General features: G+C 39.0%; 1 protein-coding gene across 1 annotated transcript in view; it reads left to right on the top strand.

The window, feature by feature from the left end:
* LOC134233068 (titin-like) overlaps positions 1-27,658 on the top strand; it is a 177,995-nt gene that overhangs the window by 129,629 nt on the left and 20,708 nt on the right. Inside the window, 45 exon segments of the mRNA XM_062715064.1 lie at positions 59-518; positions 632-898; positions 1,203-1,469; positions 1,657-1,923; positions 3,491-3,757; positions 3,913-4,182; positions 4,416-4,685; positions 5,060-5,326; positions 5,579-6,129; positions 6,985-9,736; positions 9,925-10,191; positions 10,340-10,603; positions 10,719-10,985; positions 11,370-11,636; positions 11,943-12,209; positions 12,325-12,591; positions 12,750-13,019; positions 13,133-13,420; positions 13,618-13,914; positions 14,016-14,318; positions 14,441-14,743; positions 14,854-15,141; positions 15,296-15,583; positions 15,717-16,019; positions 16,149-16,451; positions 16,588-16,890; positions 17,031-17,142; positions 17,306-17,478; positions 17,600-17,887; positions 18,003-18,308; positions 20,724-21,029; positions 21,204-21,500; positions 21,691-21,993; positions 22,157-22,462; positions 22,567-22,869; positions 23,112-23,414; positions 23,515-23,820; positions 23,910-24,212; positions 24,349-24,651; positions 24,752-25,354; positions 25,456-25,761; positions 25,926-26,231; positions 26,320-26,619; positions 26,721-27,026; positions 27,325-27,630. Coding sequence (XP_062571048.1) covers positions 59-518; positions 632-898; positions 1,203-1,469; positions 1,657-1,923; positions 3,491-3,757; positions 3,913-4,182; positions 4,416-4,685; positions 5,060-5,326; positions 5,579-6,129; positions 6,985-9,736; positions 9,925-10,191; positions 10,340-10,603; positions 10,719-10,985; positions 11,370-11,636; positions 11,943-12,209; positions 12,325-12,591; positions 12,750-13,019; positions 13,133-13,420; positions 13,618-13,914; positions 14,016-14,318; positions 14,441-14,743; positions 14,854-15,141; positions 15,296-15,583; positions 15,717-16,019; positions 16,149-16,451; positions 16,588-16,890; positions 17,031-17,142; positions 17,306-17,478; positions 17,600-17,887; positions 18,003-18,308; positions 20,724-21,029; positions 21,204-21,500; positions 21,691-21,993; positions 22,157-22,462; positions 22,567-22,869; positions 23,112-23,414; positions 23,515-23,820; positions 23,910-24,212; positions 24,349-24,651; positions 24,752-25,354; positions 25,456-25,761; positions 25,926-26,231; positions 26,320-26,619; positions 26,721-27,026; positions 27,325-27,630 — 15,919 coding nt within the window.

Genomic DNA, 27,658 nt, shown 5'->3' with positions numbered 1-27,658 from the left:
GTGTAGTTACTGTTAAAAGAAGAAAACTAAAGGAACACAAATATTATTTTAATAACAGATGCTAGAGAGAGTCTCAGAGGAGGTTCAAGAACTGGCCAAGAGAGAAAGACCTGAGAAGGAGGAGGTACCCACCAAAAAAGAGGAAACTCCAGAAAAGGCTGGACCAGATGAGGTGGACACAGGATCCTACCAGAGGGCAGCACGTGAGGCCCAGCTGGAGGAGGCTGAGGAGACCATGCTGACCATCCCCAAGGCTCAGTGGAAGGTCCTCAGGCCACTCAAGGATCTAACCGTCACAGAGACAGAGGAGGCCGTGTTTGAGTGTGAATTTAATGTGCCAAAGGTCAAGGTCACTTGGAAGATCAATGGTGAAGAAATTGAACAGTCTCCCAAACACATCATCAAATCTGAGGGCACTGTCCATAAGCTGATTATTACTAAGTGTAGAATGCCTGATCAAGGAACCATCTCTTGTTCTTATGCTAAATTGGAAACAACTGCCAAATTAACTGTCACAGGTATGCATGAAGTAAACTTTCACATTTACTCAAAAAATTAAATAGTCAAACTGAACTCAGCATGTTATTAAAAAAATAATACTCTTTAAACATTTATTGTGTTTGTCTTTTAGAACTAGTCAAAGAATTCACCATGAAGCTGGAGGACACAATGGCAGAGAAAGACAGTGATGTGACTTTCACCTGTAAGGTCAGTGATGAGGACATGGATGTAAACTGGTTGATAGACAGTCAGAATCTGCCAGAGTCAGACAAATACTCTGTGATATCAGAAGATGTGACCCACACTCTCACCATCAAAGACATCCAGCCAGAGGATTCGTGTGATGTCACAGCTACGTACGGAGACCAGTCCACCACTGCCAGACTCTCTGTTGCTGGTGAGTTACTGGAGACAGCTGGGTTTTGTCTGTGGCTATTTGTGGTTTTGATAACAATTTATAGAGCAAAGACTGTAGAGTAAAAATTCCAGTTATATATTATTAGTTAACCATAACTTGATCAATATAGTATCAAAACCTTCTTCATTTTTCAATTTTATTTCTTTCATCAAGAAATGTTGATGTTTTATTGCACATATAGAATTCATGTTAATATCTGGAGAACAGTATTATATAGAGATAAATATTGACTTTAATCTAAATAATTTATAGCATACTAATTCTAGTTTTAATTTTATTACAGATGTCAAAGCTGATTTTGTCCTCCCTCTCAAAGATCAGAAAGCCAAGGAGAACACCTCTGTAGAGTTTGACTGTACATTGACAATCTCCACTGACGATGTCCACTGGTTCCTCAATGATGTAGAGCTCCATCCTGTCGAAAATGTGGAGATTATAAAAGAAGGAACCAAACACAAACTAATCCTGAAAAATATCACCCCACAACAATCTGGACAAGTCACAGTCAAAGTAGGAGAGAAGACCTCCACTGCTTCTCTTATTGTTGAAGGTTTGTAAAAAAAGAAATTGTCATGTGTTTTGAGCAATATAACCCATCAGATTTAGGCTGGGGTGGGTTGGCTGGTCTGTTAAAGAAATATGATCTTTATCTGATACTCAACAGTGGGGAATTGAATTGTTGCTCTAAAAATGAACCTTTTGATATCTATAGGAGATTTTTACTGTTTTGTTTTTAGAAGTACCTGTAGAATTCACAGTCAACTTATCAGAACAGCATGTAGAAGAACACTCTGAATGTCATCTGACCTGTGAACTCAATAAAGAGGATGTACCTGTCACATGGTACAAAGATACCAGTAAAATTACACCCAGTGACAAATACCGCACGGAGGATGTGGGAACCAGTCATACGCTGGTTATCAGTGACGTCAAGAAAGACGACGTAGCGGAATACACTGTGGCTGCAGGTGACTTACGAAGCTCCGCCAAACTACATGTTGATGGTAAGGAAGTTAACTCTGTTCCTGCAGAGAAAATTATTTATTTTCAATACATGATATGAGATATTTTTATTTAAGCAAATACATTATATATTTATATTCATATAAATCAATTAATCGGACAATAAAAAAAATCAAAGGCTCAGTATCAAAAAAGACATTTAGCTGAAAATAAAAGTGTAACAATGTACTCTAATACATGTAAATGCATAAAATTTCATTGCATGGGTGTGATTCTTGATGATGAATAAATTTATTGAAGCATGTTGTTGAATGATCAAGGCAGTTGTGTCTATTGAATTAAATTATTATTTTTCTTATCCACAGCATGGTCAGGTGGTTTGATTGAGGAATTTGTCATTCAAATTTAAAGATACAATAAATTCAAAAACAGATAATGTATTTACTCAGGGCTTTGGTTAAGAATCCAGACACTGGCATGCATGAAGATTTGTGTGAATTTCAATAGAGTTTATGTTTTGTCTTTCACTTTTTGCACTAACCAGAGCATGTTTTTTAATTGCTTTTACAGACAGCCCAATAGAAATTCTAACACCATTACAATTAACTAGATCTCCCATCCTAAGGGAGGTTACATTGTCTTGCCAATTATCCAAACAAATTACCCGCTGTGTGTGGTTAAAGGATGGAGAACCAATCAATTACTGTGATAAATATAGAATGACCTTCAGAGGTCATTGTCACAATCTTGTGATCAATGACCTTGACCAGGAAGATGAAGGAGTATATTCTTTAACTGTGGATGATCTCAACACATCATATTATGTAGTTAGGGAAAGTCGGTAAAGACAGCACAAAAATATGGTGTGATCAATTTATTCCTGTGGAGTCTTAATACTTGCCAGCCACAATGGGAGATTTTTTTTGTGAATTTATGTCATATATGCACTTTGGAGGAATTTTATTCAACACACTTGTATCCAGCAATATATATGTTTAGATTAACTTTGTATGTATTCTGATGTATGTATTCCGACTTATTTCTGCATGTAATATTTATTTTTTTGTTTGTGCTAATGATGATTACAAACAATGTGGTGTTTTTGTGAATGCAAAGAACTTTATATCTCAGCATGGAACAAGAACTAATCAAACTATTATATCCAAGAGAACAATTCATTACTTAAATGAACTGAAGGAAGAGACTGTGAAACAGACCATACATAATTGGTTTAATATAATTGGGGAAAAAATTCATAAAAAAAAAATTGGAAATAACTGAAAACCAACCATGCTTCAATGGTAGTTTAATAGTCACTGAAAAATATTCCTTGTTAATGGAATTGATGAAGTAATGCAAACATTTGGGTGAGTTGAGAGATAATTAAATTCTTTATACAATCAAATGACACAAAAATTCTGTAAATTCTTTTTAATTATGAGTAATTGATATTACAGAATCTGCATTTATTAACAAAAAGCATGACAATATGATTTTTTTTTTATCAATTCTCTGCATGTCAAATATATGGCATGATTTTATTAAAAATGTCACATTCCAATTCATCATCAGATTTTGCTACATAATACTTGATTTATATCCAAACAGACAAGCCACTAGAAATCACTGTGCCTCTGCAAGAAGCCACATGCTCAGAAGGTGAAACTGTGACCTTCACCTGTGAGGTCAGTCAGGATGGGGTCAAGGCCACGTGGATGAAGGATGGTAAAGAATTGGTTCCATCAAAAGATGTCATCATTGAAGATGTTGGAAAAGTTCACAAACTGACCTTGAAAAATGCCACACTGGATGACAGGGCTGAATACACTGTGTGTGCCAAGGACAGAAAGAGCACAGCACCACTCTTTGTGGAAGGTAATTTATTACAGATATATCTAGGCATATTTCATTTTATCCTCAAACAAAAGAAAGTTTTGGTTTAAAGAACTTTTCCTTATTTTCATTTTTACTTGAAATGTTGAAATATTCCCTTTGATTTCCCCTATGTAATAATTTTCCCCATTTTGTAGAATCACCACTGGAGTGGGTGGTACCACTCAGAGAACGCTATGACGTAGCTGAAAGTGACTGTGTGTCCATGATCTGTGAAGTCAACAAACCCGGAGTACCTGCCATGTGGCTGAAGGATGGAGAACAAATCACCGTGGCTGACGGATACGAGATCATCATGGACGGCTGCCGCCACATCCTGCGCATTCCTTCCTGTGAGTTGGAGGATGATGCTGAATATACAGTAATGGTGGGAGATCTAGAGTCTGTCACCAACCTTTATGTGGAAGGTAATAAATTTATTTTCATCATATCCTACAAAAATATCACCATATTATATTTCAAATTTTTGTATCTACATTAAAGTAAATCAACAAATCTTTCTGGAGAAATCTGACCTGATTATTCAGTATCAAAAAAAGCTTAGTTCCCAAGAATTTTCTAACTAAGGATACAAACATAAATCAAAAAAAGAAAAGAAAAATCAATGAAACCTAAAAAATGATATAACTTTGTTGTGTAGAAGTGGTGGTTGAGTTCACTCACAAGCTTACTGATGCTACGTTCAATGAGGGTGAGATGTTTGAGCTGAGCTGTGAGATCAGTAAACCGGACGTCCCAGTGACCTGGATGAAGAATCGTCAGCCCCTAACTCCCAGTGACAGGATCCGAATCCTGTGTGAACGTTACAGACATGTACTCCAGATCATGGAGGCTATACCAGAGGATGAGGGCGAATACACTCTGATGTTGCCCAACAACACTGAAACATCGGCCATCATCAAAGTCAAAGGTCTGTCTGTAAAAACATACATTATTTATTGCATATAGTGAATAAGGTCTATGTTGTAAACTTATATATTATATAGAAAAACATGTAAAAGTTATACTCTTGCCCTAATATTATTGAATTGTATTGCCCCATTAATGAAAGAAAGATTACATGTTGAAAACTCACAATGCTTTAGCCACAATGCTGCTGGTAGCATAGAGTTACTTAATCAGTAATAAAAGTTGAGACATTTTCTGTAATATATTCATGACGAGGATTCAGTTATAATGATCATTAGGATCTTCTGGTTTGCAAGGTTTTATTTTCATGTTATATCATTTAATAAATAAACCTAAATAAGAATATGCTGATCAGTTTTACTCTCCAATCTACAGAAAAACCAGCCAAATTCACCAAACCTCTGGAAGAGACAAAGGCCAAGGAGGGTGACAATGTGACCTTGACCTGTGAACTTGACAAACAGGATGTTTTCTGCACATGGCTCAAGGATGGAAAAGAACTTCAACCAAGTGACCATGTCCAAATTTCTGCTGATGGATACACCCAGCAGCTTGTACTGACCGATGTCACAATTAAAGATGCTGCTAAGTACACTTGTGTGTGTGGTGATGTCTCATCTGAGGCAACACTTCAAGTCATAGGTATGTGTTATGTTGTATATATTTTATGTAATCGATGGAATAACAGTAATCAAATGTTGTAAAGATATTATGTTGTAAATTTTATAATACATAGTTGCTATCTTATCAATATCAAAGATCTTTTTGTTGTGATAACCTTGCTATTGCCTAGTAACATAACCTTTTTGTGCATGTAAAAGTCACTATTCTGCTAATGAAGCCTGTATTTCCTTAATGACTGCTTTCCTCATAACCTAATGTATATCCTAACAGAAACCCCAGAGATCCCAGTAACAGATTTACCAGAAACAGAAACCCCAATAACTGTGACCCCTCAAGAGGCCCCTGAAACTGAGGCCAAAGAAGAGGCTTCAATAACAGAGGTCACAATCGCAGAAGCTACTGAAACTGAGGAGCCAAAAATACAGATTCCATTCAAAGTGACTCCTGAAAAGGAGGTTTTAGCAACAGATGAATTACCAGAAACTGAATTTAAAGAAATGAAAATATCAGTATCTCTGCCCTCTGAAACAGAGGTTGCAGCAACAGAGACTGAAGAGCCAGAAATAGAAACCCCAGTCAGAATGACTCCTGAAACAGAAGTTACAGTGAAAGAGGAGGTCCTTGAAATTGAAATACCAAAATTGGAAACCCCAGAATCTGTGCCATCTGGAAAAGAAGTTGCAGCTGAAGAGACAGAAATGCCAGAAATAGAAACCCCAGTAACTGTGACTCCTGAAACAGAAGTTACAGTTAAGGAAGAGGTCATTGAAACTGAAGTGCCAGAATTGGAAACCCCAGAAACTGTTCCTTCTGAAAAAGAAGTTGAAGCTGAAGAGACAGAAGTGCCAGAGGTTGAAACCCCAGTCAAAGTTACTCCTGAAACAGAAGTTACAGTGAAAGAGGAGGTCCTTGAAACTGAAGTACCAGAATTTGAAACCTCAGACACTGTGCCATCTGAAAAAGAAATTGAAGCAGCAGAAACAGAAGTCCCAGAAATAGAAACCTCAGTAACTGTGACTCCTGAAACAGAAGTTTCAGTTAAGGAAGATGTCCTTGAAACTGCAGTGACAGAATTGGAAACCCCAGAAACTGTGCCATCTGAAAAAGAAGCTGAAGCAGCTAAAGAGACAAAAGTGCCAGAAATAGAAACCCCAGTCAAAGTTACTCCTGAAACAGAAGTTACAGTGAAAGAGGAGGTCCTTGAAACTGAAGTGCCAGAATTGGAAACCCCAGAAACTGTGCCATCTGAAACAGAATTTACAGCTGCAGAGACAGAAGTACCAGAGGTTGAAACACCAGTAACTGCTTCTTCTAAAACAGAAGTTTCAGTTAAGGAAGAGGCACTTGAAACTGAAGTTCCAGAATTAGAAACTGTACTCTCTGAAACAGAAGTAGCAGCTGAAGAGACAGAAGTGCCAGAGGTTGAAACTCAAGTAACTGTTACACACAAAACTGAAGTCACTGTAAAAGAGGAGGTCCTTGAAACTGAAGTTTCAGCATTAGAAACTCCAGTAATTGTGCCCTCTGAAGCAGAAGTTGCAGCAACAGAAACAGAAGTGCCAGAAATGGAAACCCCAGTTACTGTGACACCTGAGACAGAAGTAACTGTGAAAGAGGAAGCACTGGAAAAGGAAGTTCCAGATTTAGAAACCCCTGTAACTTTGGCTTCTGAAAAGGAAGTTGAAGCTGAAGAGACAGAAGTGCCAGAGGTTGAAACCCCAGTCAAAGTGACTCCTGAAACAGAAGTTACAGTGAAAGAGGAGGTCCTTGAAACTGAAGTGCCAGAATTGGAAACCCCAGAAACTGTGCCATCTGAAAAAGAAGTTGCAGCAGCAGAAACAGAAGTGCCAGAAATAGAAATCCCAGTAACTGTGACTCCTGAAACAGAAGTTTCAGTTAAGGAAGAGGTCCTTGAAACTGAAGTGACAGAATTGGAAACCCCAAAAACTGTACCAACTGAAAAAGAAGTTGCAGCAGCAGAAACAGAAGTGCCAGAAATGGAAACCCCAGTTACTGTGACTCCTGAAACAGAAGTTACAGTGAAAGAGGAGGTCCTTGAAACTGAAGTGCCAGAATTGGAAACCCCAGAAACTGTACCAACTGAAAAAGAAGTTGCAGCAGCAGAAACAGAAGTGCCAGAAATGGAAACCCCAGTTACTGTGACTCCTGAAACAGAAGCTACAGTGAAAGAGGAGGTCCTTGAAACTGAAGTACCAAAATTGGAAACCCCAGAAACAGTTCCTTCTGAAAAAGAAGTTGAAGCTGCTGAGACTGAAGTGCCAGAGGTGGAAACCCCAGTCAAAGTGACTCCTGAAACAGGAGTTACAGTGAAAGAGGAGGTCCTTGAAACTGAAGTGCCAGAATTGGAAACCCCAGAAACTGTGCCATCTGAAAAAGAAGTTGCTGCAGCAGAAACAGAAGTGCCAGAAATGGAAACCCCAGTTACTGTGACTCCTGAAATAGAAGTTACAGTGAAAGAGGAGGTCCTTGAAACTGAAGTTCCAGAATTGGAAACCCCAGAAACTGTACCAACTGAAACAGAAGTTGCAGCAGCAGAAACAGAAGTGCCAGAAATGGAAACCCCAGTTACTGTGACTCCTGAAACAGAAGTTACAGTGAAAGAGGAGGCCCTTGAAACTGAAGTACCAAAATTGGAAACCCCAGAAACAGTTCCTTCTGAAAAAGAAGTTGAAGCTGCTGAGACTGAAGTGCCAGAGGTTGAAACCCCAGTCAAAGTGACTCCTGAAACAGAAGTTACAGTGAAAGAGGAGGTCCTTGAAACTGAAGTTCCAGAATTGGAAACCCCAGAAACTGTGCCATCTGAAAAAGAAGTTGCAGCAGCAGAAACAGAAGTGCCAGAAATGGAAACCCCAGTTACTGTGACTCCTGAAATAGAAGTTACAGTGAAAGAGGAGGTACTTGAAACTGAAGTGCAAGAATTGGAAACCCCAGAAACTGTACCAACTGAAAAAGTTGCAGCAGCAGAAACAGAAGTACCAGAAATGGAAACCCCTGTCAAAGTTACTCCTGAAACAGAAGTTATAGTGAAGGAGGATGCCCTTGAAACTGAAGTGCCAAAATTGGAAACCCCAGAAACTGTGCCATCTGAAACAGAAGTTTCAGCTGCTGAGACAGAAGTGCCAGAGGTTGAAACCCCAGTCAAAGTGATTTCTGAAACAGAAGTTACAGTGAAGGAGGAGGCCCTTGAAATTGAAGTTCCAGAATTGGAAACCCCAGAAACAGTTCCTTCTGAAAAAGAAGTTGCAGCAGCAGAAACAGAAGTGCCAGAAATGGAAACCCCAGTTACTGTGACTCCTGAAACAGAAGTTACAGTGAAGGAGGAGGCCCTTGAAATTGAAGTTCCAGAATTGGAAACCCCAGAAACAGTTCCTTCTGAAACAGAAGTTGCAGCAGCAGAGACAGAAGTGCCAGAAGTTGAAACCTCTCTCACAGTAACCATTGAACCAGAAGTAACAGGGCAAGAAGAAGCCATAGAAACAGAAGTCCTCTTAAAAGAAACACCTAAAGCTCCATTAACAGAGGACAAAGAGACAGAAGAAATAGAAACCAGAGAAGAAACCCCAGTTTCTGAAATATTAGTATCAGAGGCATTAGATTCTGATATCACTCTCACACAGGTCTCAGAAACACCTGAGACTGAGGGACCTGTAGTGGAGGAAACAGTAGTAGAGGAAACAGAAACAGAGAAAGAAGAGGCTGCAGATTTTGAAATAATACATGAAATAGCCCCTGTCTCGGAGGAATCACAATTGACAGAAACTCAGGAGGGTCCTATAGAAATTCCAGAAACAGAAACTCCAGCAAGGGAGATTACTGAAGAGGAAGTATTGCTGGTGGAAACACCAGGGGTTCCAATAACTGAGGTCCCAGAAACTGAAGTCACAGTTGTTGAGGTTGCAGAAACAGAGGACCAAGAAAAAGAGACACATGTAACAGAAATTCTTGAAGTTCCAGCAACTGAAGAAGGAGAAACAAGTGCCCATGACGTTGTAACCATCGTTACAGAAGCCCCAGAGGCCCAAGTGACTGAAGTCACAGAATCAGAGGTGGCAGATGTAGTTTTGAAGATGACAGAGTCTCCAGAACTGGAAACCCCAGTTACGGAGGCTTTAACAATTGAAACCACAATCCCAGAAGTTGAAACTCATGCAACCTTCACAATGCCCCTCACTGATCTCTCTGCCAAAGAGAATGATAGTGTAACCTTAACCTGTGAACTTTCCAAACCAAATATTCCATGCAAGTGGTTTAAAGAGGGATCTGAAATCCAACCATCTGATCATATAAAAATTTATCAAGATGGCTATTCACAACAGCTTGTACTAACTGATGTGACTGTGGATGACACAGCTAAATATTGTTGTGTATGTGATGATATGTCTACTGAGGCCATGCTACAAGTAGAGGGTATGTGGCTTTCGATATTTACATCAAGTATCTTATGTCAATGTACTTTAACATTTAACGCATATTAGCCAAGATACCGGTATTCTAATATAACTAATTGAAATTTGTAACAAATAATTCATCATGCTCCATCTTTTACATCCATTTTGTTTCAACTCTCTCTCATTTGTTTATTATGAACATTTTAGAAGCACCTTCTACCTTTACCAAACCCCTCTCTGACCTCACTGCCAAAGAAAATGATACTGTTACCTTGACCTGTGAACTCTCCAAACCAAATATCCCATGCAAATGGTTCAAGAATGGCACTGAAATCAAACCTACTGACCATGCACAGATTTCCTATGATGGGTACACTCAACAACTCACATTAACCAATGTCACTGTTGATGACACAGCCAAATATTCTTGTATGTGTGGTGGTGTGTCAACCGAAGCCACACTTCAAGTGGAGGGTATGTCCTGTTTAAACTGTAGCTATATCTTCATTTATTTGACCTATTTGTGAAAAGGTTTTGATGAATCCACCTGATTCATCAGTATATTAAGGAGAGGTATATTAAGCAGACAATTTTTTTCAAAATATTTTTTTCTATTTTATAGAATCCTTGAAATTCATTAGAGAACTGACAGAAAAGCATGTCGTTGAAGAGCAGACGGTGACCTTAGAATGCGAGGTCAACCAATCTGGCCTGACAGCAACATGGCTGAAGGACAAACAGCCTGTTGTCCTGAGGAACTCAGACTCGATCAGAGTTAAAGATGGTGTACACAGTCTCGTGATCAGCTCAGCCGAGATTGATGATGAGGCCGAGTACTCAGTACAGATAGGAGAGATCGCAAGCTCTGCTCCGCTATTTGTAGAAGGTAAACTACAGTTTTAAATTGTTGTAAGCCTCTCTGATCCATCATTCAAGTTAAACAAAAGTTTACTAGTACTGCAATAATTTTGTTTAATTCATATTTATTATTTTTAAAACAGAGGCTCCGATAGAATTCATCAAACCACTGAAGGATGTTCAGGTCATGGAGAAGACCAAGGTCGTCTTGGAGTGTGAGGTCAACAAACCCAATCTGATTGCCACTTGGTTTGTGGATGGAGAGGAAATCAAATCATCAGACCGTGTGGAGTTTGTGGTGTACGACACTGTACACCAGCTCATCATCGAGTCGACCAAACTAACTGACGAGGGAAAATACACTATAGATGTGGAGGGCCAGAAATCCTCTGCTACTCTGCTGGTAGATGGTAAGTTTTCCTTATGGATTATTTTGTTTGTAAGGGAATTTTCTCTGACATTTAACTGTGTGTAAGCAATGGTACTTCTTCAACTTGTCTAATCATTAATGATTTTGATTGAATTAATGATTGAAGTTCTATTGAATTTGTTGTGTCCTGTGATTTTGAGAACAAGTTTCCTGTGCATGTAAAATAAAATTCAAAACATGATGTGAAGTGATGAACCTGTGTTAATCTATAACTTCATCATAATTAACTAGTGCTATTAACTTTTGTGAAATGAAAATTATCACCTCTTTACTTTTTCCGGAAATTTGAATGTCCTCTCATCTACTTGTATAACTTGAAAAATTCTTAAAATGTTGTCATGTTTCCATTTTACCTTACTATCAGAGTCCCCAGTTGAACTGGTTGCACGTTTGCATGACATTTGTGTCCCAGCAAAAAGCACAGCCGTATTTGAGTGTGAAGTATCACTGCCTGGTGTCAAACCTCAGTGGTACAAAGATGAGGAACCAATCACAATCAGCGATGGTTATGACATCAGATCAGATGGGACCCACCACTATTTGTACCTAGAGAAAGTGGGACCTGATGATGTTGGGGACTACTCAGTCCAGTTTGATGATGTGGAGTGCACTGCCACTCTACAAATTGAAGGTAGCTGCAGGGAATATGACAAAAAGTAGTCTTCACGTAGATGATATTCAACATGTTCAGGGATACTCTTGTGTTTTGTGTTTTGTATTATTTTAACATTTTGATTAAGTTAACCATTGCATGATTTTAGCATGTTTCTACAATTCCTTTGATCAATAAGTACATGTATCATTTATAAGGAATACATATATACATTCTTTACTTCATATTTTATTTGCCTGATTTTGATTTGATAACCATACTTTGATATAATCATGAAATAGTTATCATGCATATTGAGTATATGAATTATATATGTTTTTATAGAACCTCCTTTGAAAATCACTAAACCACTAGAGAAGAAAGAAGTTCCTGAGAAAGAACCACTGACCTTGACCTGTGAGGTCTCCAAACCAGGGGTCATGGGTAAATGGTTCAAGGACAACAAAGAAGTCATTCCCTCAGAACACATCAAGATCATTGATGATGAAAATGTTCACAAACTTGAAATTGCAGATGCAACCTTAGCAGACAGTGGTAGCTACAAATGTAAACTGGAGGACAAAGAAACCACCTGCAGAGTTACTGTTAAAGGTCAGGGTCATCATATAACAAAGCATTCTGCTGTATTAATATCTATAGATGATTGACTTCTTATTTTAAAAATACGGAGAGACAAGTCATTAAAATGTGGTTTATAAACTTTCAGAAAAACCATTGGAATTCACTAAACCCCTGAAGGACATTGAAATTGCAGAAGGTCAGGACATTGAACTCGAGTGTGTAGTGTCCAAAGAAGGCCTCAAGGCAACATGGCTGAAGAATAACAAACCGCTGCCAGTGGACAACAGAATTAAGGTCACTGCAGACAAGGACACACACAAACTGACCATCAAATCAGCACTGGTAGAAGACAAGGCTGAATACACCATTAAGGTTGCAGACAAAACATCAACAGCTAAAGTCTTTGTAGAAGGTATGTAAACAGAGAAGTATAAATCACACTTGATTTTATAGTTTTTTCTTAGAATATATATACTTTCTTGTGTATGTTTACCTGCCTATAATATTTTAAATCTATACTAATTATGTTATGTAAATTTGTAAGTGATTTTAATATTCTTTGCATTTCAGAAGAAGTAGTTGAGTTTGTTCGTAAATTGGCTGATGTTGAGGTCAAAGAAATTCCCTCTACTGTTACCTTCGAATGTGAGCTCTCCAAACCAGACATTGTAGCCAAGTGGTTCAGGGACGGAAAACCACTGGGAGAGAGTGACAAGTACCAGATGATAGTGGATGGAACCATTCACAGACTCATTGTCACTGATGTTGATGGAGAGGATGAAGGTGACTACAGTATTGTGGCCCGAGGGAAGAAGTCCGAGGGAGAACTCATTGTAGAAGGTAATCAACAAAAACAAATAATAATAAAGATATGAAAAAATCATTTTTCTGATTTTTAGGATGTGCTGTTTTGATGTGTAAGTAGCATGTTAAATGTAGTTTACATTTTGCAGTACCTCCACAACTTTTCTTGGACAAAAAATTCGAGGAGGAGGTTGTTCTGAAGGCTGGCCAATCTACTGCTTTCGAGATTCCATTCAAGGGTAACCCTCAGCCCAAGGTGACCTGGACCTACAACAATGAGCCTGTGCCACAGGACAAGAGAATTGAGAGTGAGACCATCTACAACATGACTACACTGAGACTCGCCAAGGTCAAAAGACCAGACACCGGGAATTACACCCTGACTCTGGAGAACAGTGCTGGAAAAGTCTCCATCACCATTAAACTGACTGTACTGGGTAAGTTAATCTACCTTAATAGAAGAGTTAGCAGGTCTTTATTTAAAAAAAATTCCCTAACACATAAACAAAGAGAAGTTTTGGAAATAAAACAACAATTTTATTTGTTTTAATTCTAATTAATGTTATTGTTTAGGAAAATCTTGTGTACATATGAATTTTCTAGCCTTTCAATTTCTAATCTTTTGTATCTCCAGACAAACCCAGTGCACCACAAGAGCTGACAGCCTCAGAAGTGACAGCAGAATCTATCACTCTGACCTGGCAGTCCCCAGCTGACAATGGAGGCAGTGACATCCAGGAGTATATTGTAGAAAAGAAAGAGTTCAACCGCCGAACATGGCAACAAGTAGGCACCACTAAAGACCTGACATTCACCATTCTCAAACTCTTAGAGGGCAATCAGTACTTCTTCAAGGTTGCTGCTAAAAATGACATCGGCATTGGAGAAGCTGCTGAACTGAAAGAGGCCATCACAGCCAAGAATCCATTTGGTAGGAGTTAGTCAGAAAAGAATTCAAAATAATTTGGTAATTGCTCTGAATAAACTTCATAGCAGAATATAATCATTACATTTTATACTGTCTCTTTACAGTTGTGCCAGATGCCCCTGATGCTCCAGTTGTTACAGACGTCACTGCTGAATCAGCAACTGTCACCTGGCAACCACCAGCCAATGACGGAGGATCTCCTGTGGTCGGGTACCGCCTGGAGAGGATGTCAGGTTACAGTGGACGATGGGTGGCTGTCGCTAGGGAGCTCATCCCAGAGACCACCCTCACTCTCACTGACCTCGTGGAGAACAACACTTACGAATTTAGAGTTATTGCTGAAAATAAGGCTGGTCCAAGCAAGCCAAGCAAGCCATCAGAAACTATCAAAGCACTTAACCCATGGAGTAAGTTTGAGAATTTGGTCTTAGTCATTTAACCTTTATTAACAGCCGTTATCAACATGTGTTTTTATTTGTTTAAACTGAATGTTATTTGAATTTATATTTGAATTATGTCAAAATTTCAGCCAAACCAAGTGCACCAGGGACTCCAGAAATTATCAAAACAGACCAAACCTCAGTTGACCTCAAATGGACTCCTCCCACAGAAGATGGAGGGGCACCCATCACTAACTATGTCATGGAGTACCGCCTCGCTGGTGGTGTACACTGGAAGAAAGCCAACACCCAGGCTGTCACAGAGACCACATTTAGTGTGGCCGATCTGAAGGAAGGATCTGAGTATGAATTCAGAGTGTCTGCTGAAAACAAAGCAGGTGTTGGTCCAGCTTCTGAACCTACCAAATCTGTCAAAGTGGAGAAACCATTAGGTATGCATCAGTTAAAATGATTCAGAACTTCTTAAAGTATTCAGATTATCAGACGGTTTAAATATAGCAAAATGATTGCATTTTATCATTTCTAATATTGAACTGTTTAGTGGGAACAGCACCTAAGATTTTGGAGAACTTGAAGGACAGCACCATCGTATCACCAGAAGAGGTCACCTTGAAGTGTGAACTGGAACGTGGAGAACCACTGGCTGAAGTCAAATGGTTCAAGGGACCCAAGGAAATCAAGAAAACACCAAAATATACCATCAAAATAGAGGACAAGGTTGCTGCCCTTGTCGTTCATGAAACAGAGCCTCAAGATGCTGGTGTGTACCAGTGTCTGGCAATCAACCCACTGGGAGAGGTCAAGACAGAGGCAACACTGGCAGTCCACAGTAAGGGCACCTTCTGCATACTAATTAATTTATTTGTTGTCACAAAAAATTCTGATGAGTTCCAAGATAAAAGTTCTGATTCAAGTTAAAGATGCAGAGATGATAATTTCTTTCTATTTAAGATATAATGAACATTCTTTTCATATTATTGCAGCACAACCCAAACTGGAATATGAGAACAAACTGAAGGCTAAACAGTTGATCAAGGTTGGACAATCTATTTCCTTACAAGTGAACATCAGTGGTATACCCAACCCAACTGTCCAATGGACACTGAATGAAGCTGTCATTGAGAAGTCTCCCAAGATAAGCATCGACACAACAGATGACTTCAGTATCCTGACCATAAAGAATGCTACTCTGGATGACACAGGCATTTACTCCATCACCGCCGAAAATGTGGTGGGCAGAGCTCAGGCAGAATTTGATGTAGCCATCAAAGGTAACAAACTCAAAATACCATAAATATTTTCAGGTACAAGGCATAAAAATGCAATAACCCTCCATTAGAATTTAGAAAATTGTTTAACAGATTCTGTTGATCATAAGATTCACAAACGTGATTTGTATTTCAGACAAACCTGGAAAACCCAACAATCTCCAGGCACCCAAGATCATGAAGGACTCTGTTGTATTGTCGTGGCAACCCCCTACAAACACAGGTGGCTCTGACATCACTGGGTATGTCATTGAGAAGCGTGATGCCAAACGTAACACCTGGGCTCCCGTGGAAACTGTAGACAGTGAAACCACAACCTACGCTGTAAAGAAACTGATTGAGGGCAATGAATACTACTTCAGGGTGTCTGCTAAGAATGACATGGGCACTGGAGAGGCAGCTGAGATAGACAGAGGAACAGTTGCCAAGAGTCCATTCGGTAAGGGATATAAACATGAGTTTCAACATGTAATGTAAGTTCTGAAATTTACGTGAATCAATGGCTACTTTCAGAAACTATTTTCAGTTTCATGTTATGTAGATGCTAATTTCATTGTGCTATTTTCAGATGTACCTGGACCTCCAAAGAATCTACAAGTCACAGAGGTGACTAAGTCCAGCATCACTCTGACCTGGGAGGTGCCAGAACAGGACGGTGGTTCACCAGTCACTGGATACATAGTGGAGCGCCGCCAGACCACCTCCACCAGGTGGACCAAGGCCCATAAACAACCCCTGACTGAGACGGTCTTCACAGCCTCAGATCTGATAGAGCTGGCAGAGTACGACTTCAGAGTGTCTGCTGAGAATGCTGCAGGAACTGGTAAACCTTGTGAACCAGTGGGACCAATTCTTACCAAGAGCCCATATGGTAAATAACTCTAATAAATGAACAAAATACTCAATGAAATGTATCCAAGGACTATCATCAAATATTGTAATGACATGCTTTTAGCTTTTCCATATCATAAATATATCTTTTATATGTAATTATCCCATTTTTGTAGATGTGCCAGATGCCCCTGGTAAACCCGAGATAACTGAAGTCACTAAAGATACCGCCACACTGACTTGGACACCACCAGTCAAAGATGGCGGAAGTCCTGTGTTTAACTACGTCATAGAATACAAACCCACCAGAGCCTCTAAATGGATCTCAGCCTCTTACAACATTACAGTGGCTAACACCAACTTCACTGTGAAGGATCTTACAGAGGGAATGGAGTATGAATTCAGGATCCTAGCAGAGAACAAGGCAGGACTAAGTAAACCTTCCTCTCCCACTAGTGCAGTCATCAAAGAGCCAGTCAGTAAGTAGGAAGTTCTCCTCCATACTTCTATGTATTTGTCAAAAGAAGCTGTGTCCACTGAAGCTGTATTTTAAAAATGCTGGATGACCCTGCTTATGTCTTCATTACACATTGTTATAATGAATGTTTCCCGTGTTTAGGTGGCGAGGCCCCATCTGTGTTGGAGGGACTGCCTGATGTCAGCGTACTGCTGGGAGAAGATGCCACCCTGGAATGTCAGATCAGTGGCAAACCTGAACCCTCTGTTACCTGGTAAGTAAACCCACTCAGTATAAAAATCTGTGAAACCAGGTCAAGTAGTGGTTAGCTGAAAATTTGAATGAATTACATTTACAATGCATATTTTTCATCAATAGTTGTTGATTATGTTGAGTTTAGTATAGCCATTAATCAGTAAGTACTTCATTCAAAACAGGAGCAAAGAAAGCCGTACACTTGAAGCAAGTAAGAAGTATGAGATGAGCCAAGATGAAGTCTCAGTCTCACTAACCATCCGAGACGTCTCCGAGAAGGATTCAGGCAGCTACACACTGGAGGCTTCTAATGATTTAGGTTCTGTTTCTACCTCAGGGCAACTGGATGTACAAGGTAGATAAATGAAATCAAATACTTACTGTGTAGTTTTAAGATAAATAATTACTAGTAAGCTATGCATTTCAAGTCTTACTGAATTTCATTAGGTGTTATGATGATATTCGCAATTTTTCAGCCAAACCTGAACTTGAATTTGACAACAAATTCCGAGATGTGATAACACTGAACAGTGGAACGTCACTGAGGATTCCAGTCACCTACAAGGGTCTCCCCAAACCCACCATTGTCTGGGGCAAAGACGAGAAAACACTGAAATCAGGAGGCAGTGTTACCATAGATACTAAAGACACCATAACAACACTACAGGTCAAAAAGGTCACACGAGCAGACGATGGCCTCTACTTCGTCACAGCTGAAAATGAAGCTGGAAAGTGCAAAGCATCATTTGATGTTGAAGTGATCGGTAAGGATTGTTTTTAATTCTGGTTTGAGTGCAAAATACTTTTCAACATTTTTTTTGTTGAGATTAAAATCAATTGTGTGTGTACTGTTATATTTACATTGACTCTTTATAACAGATGTGCCTGACCAACCAGAAGGCCCAATAAAAATCAATGACATAAATCGTGACCGCATCACCCTTTCTTGGGCCCCACCCAAAGATGATGGTGGAAGCAAAATCAAATCCTACATTGTGGAGAGGAGAGAACAGGGCAGATCTATGTGGAGCAAGGTGGACACAGTGGATGCATCTAAAACATCCACAGTGGCTAGTGGACTAACTCAAGGAAAAGAATATTTCTTCCGCATCTTCGCTGAAAATGACATTGGAATTTCCAAACCTCTCGAATCAAAACAAGCCGTGATACCAAAGAGTCCATTTGGTATGTGTGATACAGTGTTCTCCCCTACCAGTGAAGACACTTTCTTCCTGAAGTTCTAATTAACATGTTTTGTTATTAATTATTTGTTGTTTTTGAAATTAACACTTTTTTTCATTGAAAGCAATAATAGCATGTAAAGAATGGCAGCCTGTCTGAATTTAGAAAGTTAATTTGTTAAACTTTAGAGCAGTGAAAAAACACTGAAAATGCATGAGTTGTGATAGAAAATGCCTGTTGAATGATAGATAGGTATATGTATGTTTATTTGAAGAGTGAAGTAACATTTTCTTTTAGAAAGTGCAATTAAAACATATGTCATGTCCAGCACTATACATGTTTTTGTCATCCTTGCACATTGAACAACAATAAATGAGTTGTTTTTTTATGACAAGCAATTCTGCATTCAATTTGACAAGTTATCCAAAAAATTTACAACAAACTTTTGCATTCTAAAATAACATTTTTGATTATCCACCCGAGATTACAGGCAAGAATTTGTGATAGTTTTGTTTTAATTTCCATCAGATGCAGAATAGAGATTAGCCAAACAAATCTGCATTTTTTTTAAACATCAGAATATTATAGTTTTTTTTATACATTTAAATTCTATATTTTTCAGGGAAGAGGGTTGGGATTTAATGTGACTAAATGGCATAAACACTACAATTTGGCATATAACTTTTATTTTTATTTGATTCTATATGTATATTTAATTGTTATGATTTTCAGAGTTTAACTTTTTTGTTGAGAAATCAGAGAGAGATAATCATCCTATTTAAATATTTGCATATATAGGTTGTATGTTTTGTACACTCATATGAACTATACATTATTATATATATTTACAAGGATTTTTTTTACTGCATATCAATGTAAATAGGATTTGTTTTACATATATATCAGGAGCTTAAATTCATGGCAGCTTTGAAAGAGAGCTTTTGATGGGAGCTGTACTTAAAGTGAAAATTTCATTTATTTTTGTCATAACTATATCTTTTCTTGAAGAGATTAGCATAGCAATCAATTTTAAAATAGATGTAGTGCATTTATAGCAAATTTATTTTTCTATTGATTTACTTTTATAAATGTTATATCATGTTATTTTAGGATGTATTTTCATCATTCCATTTTGAGCTTGTATGTGTTATTGTGTGTTTTGACTATCTGCACCTTGATGAACTAATACATGTATGATCAAATTAACATATTATTTAGTATTACAACAAATAAAAGCAATATATTTTACTGTGAGTGCATGTTTTGTTTATTTTCTTAAGAATTTTCATGCATAAGGTCCTTAATATTACAAAAATTTTGAAAGAATCCAATACAGAGTATACAGAGAAAAATATACAAATTGTTTTACCCTGCCAAGTTGTTGTGCCATTAATAATTTCACAGGTTTAAACCTCAAATCCATGAGAATGTCTCACACTAGAGGTAGATATAGAATAAAAAGTGTATGAGCATGGGCAGAGCATTTGTAGGAACACATTCTAGTGTCAATAGAATTTAAAACAGGTTTTATGTGACAGAGAAGTGTATTTATCCAGACTGTTTCTTCACATTGTTGTGAAAGTATCTAATTGCTTAGTGAAAGTATCCAGATTGGTCATTATAGAGATCTTCCTGTAATAATTTTTTTTAAATCTTTGCTTCCTCAGCATCTAGTATAAAAATAATTTTCTACAGAGAGTCAAAAGTAATAATTTGGGAGGGGGAGGGGGGTATTGGTTATGGACATTTATCAACCTTATTTTCATCTTAAATTGGCTGTCAAAAATATGCAGGAATATTGCCCATATCATTGAAAGAATATAAAATATACTGAGCAATTCAACTAAAATTCCAAGAAGTTGATGACAATATGAAAAAGATTATGTATTGTAAAAGACAAAAAAAGTCACAAAACAACAGTAAACATATATTTTAAAAATGCTGCAGAAGGAAGAGATAATCCTAAGCTTATGCCCACTCCCAGATGTAAATTTTACTTCTCTGTTAGAGTGACCTAACAAAAATTTGCATAATACCCAGTATTTCAGTATGTTCAGAAGATGGACTTTAATGACAGACATCTTACTTTCAAGTAGAAATTTGGAAATATACAGCTAAGTAAAAATACCAGTATGCATGACTTAGCATGAACTGAGGAATCTTTCTGCATGACCTATAAAATGGTAAGACACGACCTCTGTCACATCAGACATCATCTTGTTTCTGACTGAATTCATTTTTTCTTCTTTTTTGGATTTGTAACATGTCTTTTACATATTGAAAATTTTATTAATATGGATTATTTCAAAAAGACAATGTATATTCCATTCAAAAGTTAAATATAAACTTTACAAACAAACAAAAAAAATCACAAGAATAGGCAAGTAGTAAGACATTTTATTTTTCTTGTCCATAAAGAAAAACCAGCCAGTCCAAGTGGTCCCTTGGCAGTCAAGGATATCACAGCTGACTCTGTGACCTTGACCTGGCAACCCCCGACCTCAGATGGAGGCTCTGCTATCACAGGATACCTTGTGGAAAAATATGACAACCGTAGAATGTCATGGGTCAAGGTCGCTGATATTGATGAAAAGTCCACATTCTACGTAGTACCAAAACTGATAGAAGGACAGAAATATCAGTTCAGGGTGTCAGCTGTCAATGCTGAAGGTCAAGGACAGCCCCTGGCAACAGAGGGAGATGTTGTACCAAGAAAACCACCATGTATGTAATTGCAGATCAAATTAAAATATTAAGTCTTATCAGTTACAAATTATGAAAATTCTAAATTGAGCTCATTTTAACTTGTCAGTCTAATGGAAAGACAAAATTGTTCAAGAAATAACAGAATTATAAAATCATACAAGTTATGTAAAAAAAAGTTATATACTTTATCAGCTGCACCAGAAAAACCATCTGGACCAATCAAATTCTCTCAAATTTTGGGTGATTCTGTGACCTTGAACTGGTCCCCACCCAAGAAAGATGGAGGATCGACTGTCCAGTCTTATAACCTGGAACTGTCTGAGGACAATGGAAAGACCTGGAAACAGGTGGAAAACATTGGTACCACAGAATACACAGTCACTGATCTGAAACCTGGTGACAAGTACAAATTCAGAGTGGCTGCTGTCAATGAACTCGGTAGGGGAGAACCTCTGGTGTCTGATGCTGTGGTCCCTCAGAGACCCACAGGTAATGTGATTCACTTCAGTATGACCAATTCTATAAGTCTTTATGTGTTTTGTAAACTTCACTTCCATCTGATACTGGCAGTTACATGAGAAATATATATGCATCAGAAGGATATTCATGTATTTCTTTATTCTACACATTTATGGTATTTAATGGGGAAAATTAAAGGCCTTTATTGTTTTCTGTGTAGAAGCCCCATCACAACCCTCACAACTGAAACCCAAGAACATCAGGAAGGATTCCATGACCTTGACCTGGCAGCCTCCTAAAGATGACGGAGGAAGCCCCATCACAGGATACGTCATAGAGAAAAGGGAAAACAAGAAAGGAAAGTGGACTCCAGTCGAAAAGGTGGGCAAAAACGTCACAGAACTGGATGTGAAGAGACTACAGGAAGGAACAGAATATTACTTCAGAGTCAAGGCAGAGAACAAGAAGGGAGTCAGTGAAGCCCTACAGACAGAGACATCTGTTGTTCCAAAGAGTCCATTTGGTAAGATGCAGTAAAAGGGAATTTGATATTTAAAAATTACTGCCATTTGTTAAGCTTATTTAACATGGTGTATAAAGTTAAGTTAAAACAAAACATGCATTTAGATAATGAGTTGATGTCTACAGTCAGTGAAAATTTTTTCAAACATTATCTTTTTTCATAGACAAGCCAGCTGCCCCTGAAGGCCCCATCACTGTATCCAATGTAAATGCCACTTCTGCTGATCTTGAATGGAAACCTCCAACCTCAGATGGAGGCTCACCTATTACCGGCTACATCGTAGAATCCAGACCCAGCACCAGAGCCAGCTGGAGTAAGATGGCTAATGTTGATGCAGGGACCACCAGATATACTCCCAAAGATCTCCGTGAGGGAACAGAGTACCTCTTCCGAGTGTCAGCCATTAATGAAGAGGGTCAAGGATCTCCACTGGAGACAAAGGAAACTGTCAAACCAGAGAAAAAGATTGGTAAGTAAAAATTCATTGTGAAAGTTGAATACTTAAGGGAAACATTTCAAGAAGACACTATGGAAGAAATTGAAAATTTTTATTGCATTCTACATCCTTTCCAGATGCCCCATCCTCACCAAGAGATTTCAAGGTAGCAAAACTTGGTCCTGACTTTGTGACACTGGATTGGAAAACACCATCTTCTGATGGTGGATCTAAGGTTACAGGGTATGTTGTGAAGCAGAAGAGAGGATCTGATGGCATCTGGGAAGACATAGCTACCCTGAAGGCCTTTGACACTTCCTACAAAGTCCCCAAACTGAAGGAAGATAAGGAGTATTTCTTCTCCATCACAGCTCTAAACAAGAAGGGACCAGGAGAAACATGTGAACTGGATACATCTGTTGTTCCCAAGAAACCTCCAGGTAAAGAGAGAGAGAGAGAGAGAGAGAGAGAGAGAGAGAGAGAGAGAGAGAGAGAGAGAGAGAGAGAAAGGAAAGGAAGAGAAGAATACAAGTGATATTTAAAACTCTATGTATCATTTAAACAGGCTATATAGTTTATATTGTCTAGCATTATTTTATTAACACAATGAGAAACTGCATAAAAATATACAGCTCTGCTACATTTAAAGAAAACAGAAATTGAAAACATTTATATCCACCAGGTCCTCCATCAAAACCGATTGGACCAATAGAAATCAGTGACATTAACAAGACATCTGCCAAACTGTCCTGGAAACCCCCATCTTATGATGGAGGCTCCCCGCTGACTGGATACCTGGTAGAGAAGCGTGAAGGTCGTAAACCCTGGGCCAGAGTGGACAAGATCTCCCCTGACCTGACCACCTTCCAGGTGACTGGACTGACCGAGGGCGCTGACCACTCCTTCAGGATCACACCCATTAACAAGCACGGAAATGGAGAGGCTCTGGAAACAGAAGCCACCATCAAACCCAAGAGTCTCTTTGGTAAATGATTTTGTAGATTAACTTATATGTGTTGTATAGTCCAGAATTTGTTGTGAATGGGCAAATCTGTGCTATAAATGAACTTTAATTGATATTTTAGACAAACCAGAGAGACCAGCTGGACCAATTACCTTCTCAGACATTACCAAGGACTCTGTAACCTTGAACTGGAAACCACCAGCCAAGGATGGTGGCACCCCAGTGACCAATTACGTCGTGGAATACAGGGATGCCAAGAGAACCACGTGGTCCAAGGCAGGAGATGTGTCAGCAGACAAAACATTCTTCGTAGCTGACCGACTTCTCACTGGAAATGATTACTACTTCAGGGTCACTGCTGTCAATGAAGAAGGTCAAGGACAACCTCTGGAATCCTTGCAGACAGTCCGACCTGAACAAGCTATCAGTGAGTATTCTCTCTTTTGTCTGTTTATTAATATTAAAGTCATCTTAAGTGTAAATTGTTACTATTTCTTAACTTTGGTATCATTTTAGCACCACCGAAGGCACCAAGCAGTTTAACTGTAAAGAAGGTTGACACTAACAGCGCAACTCTAGACTGGAAGCCTCCTCAAGATGATGGAGGTTCAAAGGTCACAGGATACAAGGTCAGAGTGAGAGAAGAAGGCTCAGACAAATGGAAGGATCTGGCAACTCTCTCTCCATATGACACGGAATACACAGCCAAAAACCTCAAGACTGGAAAGGAATATCACTTTGCTGTTGTTGCTGAGAACAAAGCAGGCCTTGGTGATGCTGTTGAGGCAGATTCATCTGTCATCCCAAGGAAGAAGCCAGGTAATGAGATATTGAAACTTATCAAAGCTTGAAAGCATCTTTCAATAAATACTTAAAATTGTTTATTAGCAAAAGTATTCTCTCTGTTTCAAAGGATTCATTTGTAATCTGATGTTGTTGTTGTTTTTTTTCTCAGAAAAACCATCACCACCAGTTGGTCCCATCAAGTTCTCAGACATTCAGAAGACATCAGTGGTTTTAACATGGCAGCCAAGTAAGAATGATGGTGGATCACCACTGACTGCCTACCACGTGGAAATGAGGGATTCTAAATATGGATCCTGGTCTCCAGTCACCAAAGTAACCCCTGACATAACCAGTTACTGTGTACAGAAGCTCAAGACTGAAAAGGAATACTACTTTAGAGTCATTGCAGAGAACAAGGTTGGAAAATCAGAGCCTCTTACCTCAGATGGAGTCATTCCAAAGAGTCCATACAGTATGTATTGAGCAGATTTTTTTTATTCATTTTATTCCTTGCTATTATTTAGATGCTGTGTTGCACTAATAATCTAAATCTAACTCTTAACTTTTTTCAGCTGCACCATCTGCCCCTCAGGGTCCAATGCAGTTCTCTGATTTAACGGACAAATCTGTGACAATTAGTTGGAAACCACCTAAATCTGATGGAGGCCTGGCTCTAACAGAATACATCCTAGAGAGAAGAGACACCAAACGCACCACCTGGGCCCCAGTAGACAAGGTCAAACCAGACGTTACAAGCTACACTGTGCAGAACTTAGTGGTCGACAACGATTACTACTTCAGAGTGATGGCTGTGAATGACGAAGGAACTAGCCCACCCTTGGAGGGAGAACCAGTAAGACCACTGAAGGGTGCAGAAGTACCAAGTGAGCCTCGAGGTCCTCTTAATGTTAATGATGTGAAAGGCACCTCAGCAGCCTTGTCATGGAAACTCTCAGATAAAGATGGAGGATCTCCCATTACAGAGTACCTCATTGAAGCTTCCACTGACAATGACAACTGGACAAAGCTTGGAACAGTTGACAAACTGTCCAACAAATACAAGGCACAAGATCTGGAAGATGGCAAGGACTACAGATTCAGAGTTTCTGCTGTCAACAAAGTGGGACCAAGTCAACCACTTGTCTCCAAACCAGTATCTATTCAGAAACCAGCAGGTATGTTTGTTACTTAGATACTTTTGGATATCAAAAGTTTAAAAATCTTTTTAAATATTTTTTTTGGTGACTTGTTTATAAAAAAATGTTTTTCTTTGCAGAAGCTCCAAGTAAACCAATCGGACCAATAACAGCCTCAGACATTAACAAGGACTCTGTCACTTTGTCCTGGCAACCACCAGAGAGTGATGGAGGATCACCACTAACTGAATATGTCATTGAAAAACGTGACGCCAAGAGAGCCATGTGGGCACCAGTTGCCAAGGTTCCAGCACGCAAGACATCTTGTGTGGCAGAAAAGCTACAGGAGGGATCTGACTATCTGTTCAGAGTGACAGCTGTGAACAAGAAAGGTCCCAGCAAGCCACTGGAATTGACCACACCAGTCACAATCAAAAGTCCTCATGGTTAGTGTAAATTGTCATTAATTATGAATAAATGATGAAGTATATAATAGATATTATACACTTATTGAAGGTTTTGAAAAATAAATTTATGAGATGCCACAGACCCTGGACTTTGTATTACCTTTCATAATGGAGGTCCCTGAAACAATTGGTTCTGTTTTCAGACAAACCTTCAACACCAGTTGGCCCTCTTGATTTGACTGATATCACTGAAAAGAGTGCTAGCTTGTCCTGGAAACCCTCTGAGAGTGACGGTGGCCTGCCCTTGACAGGGTACCTCCTAGAGGTCAGGGACAATCGCCGCACTGCCTGGAAAAAAGTTGCTGACCTGAAACCAACACAGACATCATACACAGTTCCCGACCTTGACATTGGCAATGAGTACTTCTTCAGAGTCTCAGCCATTAACAAAGAGGGGGCAAGTTCTCCTCTACAGACACAGGAAGCCACAAAGATCACCAAGGCCATCTGTAAGAATTACTTCTTATCTACACTGACTGAAATAAATATACAAGATTTTGAATATTCTCAAATTTGTGCATTTACATAATATTTCAGCACCTCCTGGACCACCTGTCTCAATCAAGGTACCTAAAGTTGGTGAGGACTTTGTGGAACTTGACTGGAAGGCCCCATCAAGAGATGGTGGCTCTAAGGTGAAGGCATACCACATCTACCAATCCACCACCCCAGGGGACTGGCAGGAGGTGGCTACCGTCCAGAGCTTTGACACACATTACTCTGTCTCTAATCTCAAAGAAGGAGTGGCTTACAACTTTGCCATTGCAGCTGAAAATGAAGCTGGTATTGGAAAGCTGTGTGAAACTGACAAAGCTGTTAAACCAGTTAAACCTAAAGGTCAGCTGAAATATAATTTATTTCAATCATATGTTATATGCTCTGTTAGGGAATCCCTATTTAAGAATTTTTCATAATAATTGTGTTTGGTTTTATATTAGGAAAACCATCAATGCCAGAAAAGCCACTTGAAGCCAAGGACATTCAGAAGACAGAGCTGAACTTGACCTGGAAACCCAGTAAATCAGATGGAGGCTCTCCCATCACAGGCTACCTTGTAGAGAAGAGAGAGAGCTGGAAATCCTCCTGGACAGAAGTGGAGAAAACTCTACCCAATGTCTGTGAACTGAGGATCAAACGTCTGAAGGAGGGACAGGAGTACTTCTTCAGGGTGTGTGCCGAGAACAAAGTAGGACAGTCAGACTTCCTGGAGTTAGCCACTGCAGTCACTCCAAAGAGTCCATTCTGTAAGTAGTCTCTATATTTACTGTATATTGTTCAAGTTTTGCTTTATTGTCAGTGATCTCTTAATCAGAATGTTAAAAAAGTTGATTAATCTAACAAAAGCTTTTTGTGAAGATTTCTGGCTTATTTTTGTGCAACAATATGCTTACTGATCTCCTTTTGCTTCTCTCTTACTTATAAATAAGAAGATACATATAGCTTTTCTTTGAGCAAACTCATATAAATGTAGCTTTGCTTTGTGTAGCGTAACCTTGTCAGTTTTTCTGATGGCTTATGTCTGTTTCTGCTAACACTAATCAGCTGTGCCGTCATCTCCTGAGGGTCCAATTCAAGTCAGCGAGATAACTCAAACATCTGTCACCATCTCCTGGAAGGCGTCTCGAGACAACGGTGGTCTGCCAATTACATCTTATGTGATTGAGCGTCGAGACCTCCGATTCTCTTCCTGGCTCCGAGTTGACACCGTCAAACCTAGCATTACCAGCTACTGCATTCAGAATCTTCTGGAGGGAAATGAATATGTGTTTAGGGTTTACGCTGAGAATGATGAAGGCTCGAGCGAGCCATTGGTTTTATCTGAAGCCGTTATACCACACAGAGAGCCAGGTGCTAACTGCTTTTGCTTTGTCTATTG

Source organism: Saccostrea cucullata, unplaced genomic scaffold (assembly GCF_032062105.1).
Source record: "Saccostrea cucullata isolate Sc308-1 unplaced genomic scaffold, CSIRO_AGI_Scuc_v1 ctg50, whole genome shotgun sequence".
In the NCBI taxonomy this organism is placed as follows: Eukaryota; Metazoa; Mollusca; class Bivalvia; order Ostreida; family Ostreidae; genus Saccostrea; species Saccostrea cuccullata.
This window is presented reverse-complemented; position numbering and strand designations above follow the sequence as displayed.